Source organism: Pseudopipra pipra, chromosome Z (genome assembly GCF_036250125.1).
Source record: "Pseudopipra pipra isolate bDixPip1 chromosome Z, bDixPip1.hap1, whole genome shotgun sequence".
Taxonomy (NCBI): Eukaryota; Metazoa; Chordata; class Aves; order Passeriformes; family Pipridae; genus Pseudopipra; species Pseudopipra pipra.
Window position 1 is genome coordinate 30,064,092 of NC_087581.1, and position 6,000 is coordinate 30,070,091.

The 6,000-nt window shown below is 37.1% G+C and overlaps 1 protein-coding gene across 2 annotated transcripts in view; it reads left to right on the forward strand.

The window, feature by feature from the left end:
- The window catches only part of TTC33 (tetratricopeptide repeat domain 33), a 38,330-nt gene extending 32,969 nt beyond the window's left edge, over window positions 1-5,361 (forward strand). For both annotated transcript variants that reach the window (XM_064641592.1, XM_064641593.1), the window contains exon 5: window positions 1,518-5,361. In XM_064641592.1, the coding sequence (XP_064497662.1) occupies window positions 1,518-1,868 (351 nt within the window). In that variant the 3' untranslated portion in view covers window positions 1,869-5,361. The remainder of the gene's footprint in view (window positions 1-1,517) is intronic.
- The last annotated feature ends 639 nt before the right edge of the window (window positions 5,362-6,000 follow it).

Here is a 6,000-nt window from a genome sequence, read left to right on the forward strand (position 1 = left end):
CTTGGAGTTCATCTATCCCTGAAAATTAAAAGCTAGCAGAGTTGAATAAAATGACACTGGTTTACAAGAATTAAACTGCACTCCTCCTTCTGTTTAAAGTTCAGCATGCTCCTACACTTCAGAGCTGGCTGTTGACCAATAACCAAAGTTTTTTTTTTTCCCCCGGAACTGAAAGGCTGCCTATTACAACAGCAATAATACTGGTAGCATAATCATAATTTCTTAAATCTGATTTGTATCCCTTGTCTTCTGAGTTCACGTCATACAGGGTTCATATATTCCTCTGTGCCATCAGAAGTATAAACTATCAGTTTCTGTCAATGCAGATGAAAGCTTGTGATTTTGCAAATTAATTTTTATCCTTTAAGTATTTATAAATTACAATAGAATATGGAATCTGATGGTTGTTCTTATGTCTTTAAAGTCTTAATATGCAAATTGCTATAACTCTTCTCAAATATAATCCAAATCTATATAATAATCCATATAATCACTCTTTTCCCAGTCTATAGGAAGGCTTCTGTATGTTCTCACACAAGAGTTTGGTCACTACCATGACCATTTTTGTATCTGGCTGTACAGTCATAAATGTGAAATACACACGTCTCTGTACAGATGCACATAAGTTTGAGTAAGTAAGGTCAGTCTTTACCTTTTCACTGTTAAAAAAACTAAAATACAATACATTTGTAATTCTTGGTCTAGCTTTTTTCCAGTATTGTAGCAACCTCTTTTTACTGTCAAACAGCGCATCTACTGGATTTAGATGGTCACTTTTCTTTTTTATATATTTAACAATTTATGTGCTGAAGATTTCTGAGTCTTTTCCTAGTTGAACCGCATGAAAGGAGAATCAGTATCAACTTTACTTACTTGTTACTAATATTACATGGTTTATGAGATTATAGGAGTTCTTTCTGAGAGGAACTCTCCAAGTTGAGAGTTTATTTGCCTACTTTTGCCCATTTATTTAGGTGTTTTTGCAAGCACAAACCTGTTACAGAAACTGCTTGTCATGGGCTACTATTACTGTAGTATTAGGTCTATATATGAAGTGATTGTATGCTAATTTAAAAGCAGCAATATTAGCGATACTTTAAATTCCAGTCATACCTTTTCTATATTTCTTTAAACCATATCTGCTTTTGGCTTTCCATACATCTGATGATGAGAGAGATGTGGAAAAGAAAACCATCAAACCAAAAAATTATTTTTGCTTTTACCTTTTTTAATTACAATACTGTTTTTCATATACATGAACTCTTTATTTGTGCCCTTGTTGCCAGGTATCTGTTTGTTTATGCGTTTTCATACTTTCAGACACAGTTGTTTGGGAGTGATGCTGCTATGGAATGTAAGCTGAGGGAGGGTTGCTCCAGTAAAGACAGTTTGGAGTAAAATGGCTTTTGTCTTTGAATGAATGATATATGTAATTTTTTTGTTGTTGTCAATTTTTATGATGAAATAGGTAGACTTTAGAGTGTCCAATCTTTGTTTCTTCCCTCTTCTGTTTATAGGCAATCCGAAGTTTCCAGGTATCCTTACACATCTTTCCAATGAACCCCGAAGTATGGAAAGAGGACCTTTCCTGGGCCAGAAAACTACATGAACAGCAGAAGGCAACAAAGACTGAATCAGTGCAAGCACTAGTGAAAGAAAAGGAGCTTGCACAAGAACCAATCCCTGACTATGACTTTGAAAGTGATGAAATTGTGGCAGTATGTGCTGCCATCGCAGAGAAGGAGAAAGCTCTTTCAGCAGCTAAATCGGTAGTGATTGTGTCTGCTTCAGGTACAGTAGAGACTGTTACTGAGAAGGACAATTGTCCCACAACTCCTGATGAAACCCTCTTCATCAGAGCCCGATAGGACAGCCTCATGGGTTGCCATCCTGTTTTAAGAACTAGTGTTATTTATTGTGTTTATCTTGCTTTGTGTTTGTTTGTTTGTTTTCTTTTAGTGGTAGGAGAACCTACAAAAGTTAAAGAATAGAAGTTAGTTTTCTTTTGTAAATTAAAGAATCAATGACCCGAGTTGTTGCTCCACCCATGTTTTTATAGAAGAAAGCCAAGAGCTGATTGTGAAAAGCTTATGAACAAATGTAATCTTAAAATGCTTAACTGTGTTCTAACAGCTGCTTTCATCTTGATGTATTTCATAATTTTACAAGTGAATGTCTACATTTTTCCAGTAATTCGGAAGCTTTTATTTAAACTGTAAAAGTGTCATGGTTTATCCCCAGCTGGCAGCTCAGCCCCATGCAGCCACTCACTCCCTCCCCCCAGTGGAATGGGAAAGAGTGAAAGGGTAAAAGCTTGTGGGCTGACACACAGTTTAATAGGGAAAGCCTAAGCTGCCCATAAAAGCAAAGCAAAACAAGGGATTCTTCCACTGCTTCCCAAGGGCAGGCAACTGCTCAGCCATCCCCAGGAAAGCAGGGCTCCATCATGTGTAACAAACATTGGGAAGACAAACACCATCACTCTGAATGTCCTCCATTTGGGATGGAATATCTCTGGAGTTAGTTGGGGTCAGCTGTTCTGGCTGTGTCCCCTCCCAACTTCTTGTGCACCCCCGGCATCCTTGCTGGTCGAGTGGGTTGAGCAGGAAGAGATGTTGACACTGTGTGAGCACTGATAAAGGCCCTATGTTAGCAACACTGTTTCCAGCACAAATCCAAAACACAGCTCCATACTAGCCACTGTGAAGAAAATTAACTCCATCACAGCCAAAACATGCACAAAAAGAAAAAGGAATTTTTAAAAATTATTTCAATAATTATTAATTAACATTATTTATCTTCCACTCTAAGTTTGAACTGTTTTCTGTTATCAGCAGTCTTTTTTCGCATTAAGATTACTTTTTCTTTGAGATAGTTTCCTATGAAGCAGAGATGGATTATTATTTTGCATGTACGTGTATGTGTGACAGATTTGGTTTCTGATTTGTAGTCTTATGAAATCAAGTAGCAACCTCTATGTTGCTTTCATAGGTGAATGGGTTAAACACTGATTAGATGAAAGGAAATGCTATAGCAAACAAGCCCCTGAATGCATACTTATACTAAATGTTTCACCAGAAGAAAGAACATTCATTTTGAGACTGAAACTGGCCTTCCCTTATCTTAAGTGCTGTGCTGCAGACATCACCGAAAGTAAAATGGTGGGAGTAGGAAGTAGGTATGGCTGAGGCGTATTGTGTTCAGCCTTTTCTTTCCTAGTGAGGTTAATCTGATAAAGGGAGTAAATTTGTTTTTCCTAATTCCTATGACCTGCCACTAAAAGTATGTTCTTAGTGAACCAGTTTTTCAGGACAGCATTACTTTTCATCCTTTTTGGATTTTGGATGCTGTGGTGGGCATTCACATGGTGTTAACGTAGAAACATACTGTAGGAGACTTTTTCAATGTTGATCTTTCTTTAGGGGAAGGTGGCAATTGGTTCCTCACACAGGCAGTTCAGAGAAAGTAAGTCAGGCTGTTGCTTTGATGTGCTCTGTGCTGAGATTACTCTCATTTCATTGTCTTGGAGACATGGCAGAGATGGTTGCCTCCTAACTGTAGTGGAAAAAATGGTCAACTGGGGGATTCCTGAATAATTCAGGATTGGGAACATGTCATTTTTACTTGATTAAGATAACATTTTGTTTGATGACATTTGAAAAATAGTTTTGTAGATGAGTGAAACCTTTTGAAATCTTTGCCTTTTTCAAGTCTGGTTTCTAATTTTAAAATAACATGTTTTAAAAGAAAATAATGTTGCTTTAGAAGCACAGTAGTTTTTGCAATAGAAAATGTATTGCAGAAAAATTAAATCATACCTTATAGTATATCTGATATCAGAATATTTTTATTTAAGAGGGCACTTACAGTCTTTGCAAAAATTAATTATCCCTTTCAAAAACTTAATTGCCATATATTGTACTTACTAAGTTTTCATTAATTTTTGCAAGATTCTTCCTGAATAATATGTTTTCTTGTATGTGTGAATTTTTAGATCTGTGCTTGTGGCAGTCATCAAGGAAAGGAAGACGCAACAGCCAGGGGGTTCGCACAGAGTGGTAGCTCAAAGCTATCACAACTTTATTCTGGGGCGCTAGCTCTATTTATAGAGTCACGTGGGAAGATTCTAGAAATTGGGGAGGAGCATAGGACAGGCAGGAACAACAACCAGTTACGAGAGGAAGGAGGGACCAGAGGATTAGTGGGGGCCAATGAGGAGAGTATCTGCAATGCAGCAACTCACAACCAATCAAAAAATAAGGGATAAACGTGAGGGGAAAATTACAATACCATTTGGTATAAACTGTGGTGTAATAAATATTTAACTTGTATTAACAACTTGAATCAGTCTCTGTTAAGTCAACAGTCTCTGTCTTCACAAATCCATGCTGGGTATCTTCAAAACATGTCCTCCTCGGCTGCTGCCTCAGCCATAACCTCCTGCATCTGCTTCTTCCATTTCATAAATTTGTCTCTCTCTTCATCCATGCCCTCCGCATGTGCTTGCACAAGCACAGACAAAGTTACACTTCTTAATATCTTCCAAGTATTCAAAATAATTACAATTACATTGACTAAAATTTTTTAAGAAATGTAAAACATCATCCTACATTTTTATTTGCTCATTCAACAGAAATAGATTTTAAATGCTTATGGAGTAGGCATTTGATTAAGATATGGTTTGACAGTTTAAATTGTTACAGGTGAAGGATTTTTTAATCTTATTTCTTCTATCAACCTAAATTATACAATCTAGTCAGTCATGAGAAGAGTTAGCATGAGAAGGATTTGGACAGATTTCTTTGAAGACAAGATGTTCTCCAGCTAGAAAAAAATCTGTGAGATACTCTAGGCCATGTTTTCATTTTGAAGGAGCTTAGCTATATCCACCACATCTTTTCTTTCTCTGCGCTTTAAACTTGCGTCAGTGTTCTGTATTTACTCATAAAGGAAGGAGTTTCCCTCCTCTCAGAGGCTCGTGTTATCACAGAATCTGTTTCCACTGAAATGATCCACAAAGTTCCTATTGACTTCAGCACTGCAGGGCCAAACTAATAAAGGACTGTGCATCTACACCATCAGGCAGAACGGCTGCACCAGGTTCCAGGGGTGGTTCTTTCCATCTGCACCAAAGTGTGTTTTCCTTCTGATAAGATTAGGTTATGAATTCTAGGTATTGTCAGAATTGGGGTATTCTGTGGAGCACTGCAGAGCAGATAAGTTCTCATGGCACTGTTATTCTCAAACTGGGAAGAAGTTCAAAAATCGATGATTTCAACATTGTTTTTTGTACAGTATGCTATGTTTTGCATGTATGGAACTTTCTGGATCTGTTTGACTAAAATACTGACTTCTCTGCTACTTAGTGATGTCTGTTTATTCTTTTGGTTATAACAAAAATAAGTGTTATTGCCCATTTTGGAATGCTCCTCATTTAATAATTGGCTTCTGTCTCTGGGAAACACGCTAATGTGTTACAGTAAAAAAAATTAAAGACATCTCACTTGATGCTTTTAAGCCTTTCAGGGGAGCAAAAGGAGATGTTATCTGAAATAGATACCCCTTTGACATCAGGAATTTATTTTATTGTTCTTCATCCTGAGTAGTGGCAGTGACTGCAGTAGCTTCCATGTGTTTGCTTTCCATGTGAATCATACATTAAAATGCTCAAATGTTGCAATATTGTCAGAGGAAAGCACAACAACAACAGCAGGTTAGGTGGATTAATTTGCTTGATTTAAAAATCTACAGTTAAACCTTTAAATGTATTTTTTTCCCTTTGAGTCCCTTTATATCCAGTGGAAAGAAATACACAGCCTCACAGGGCTATTCATATGCCTTTTGTTAGATAAGTATCTTAGAATTAGTTGAATCAGCCTCCCAAGGTGCCTAATTATTTCCCTTGACTACAAGGGAAGTTCAGATTGACTGACTGCCAGTTAACTTCAAATGCTGAAACTGGGCATGTGAGTTCCACTCTTATAGAGGGAGGTAAGTATT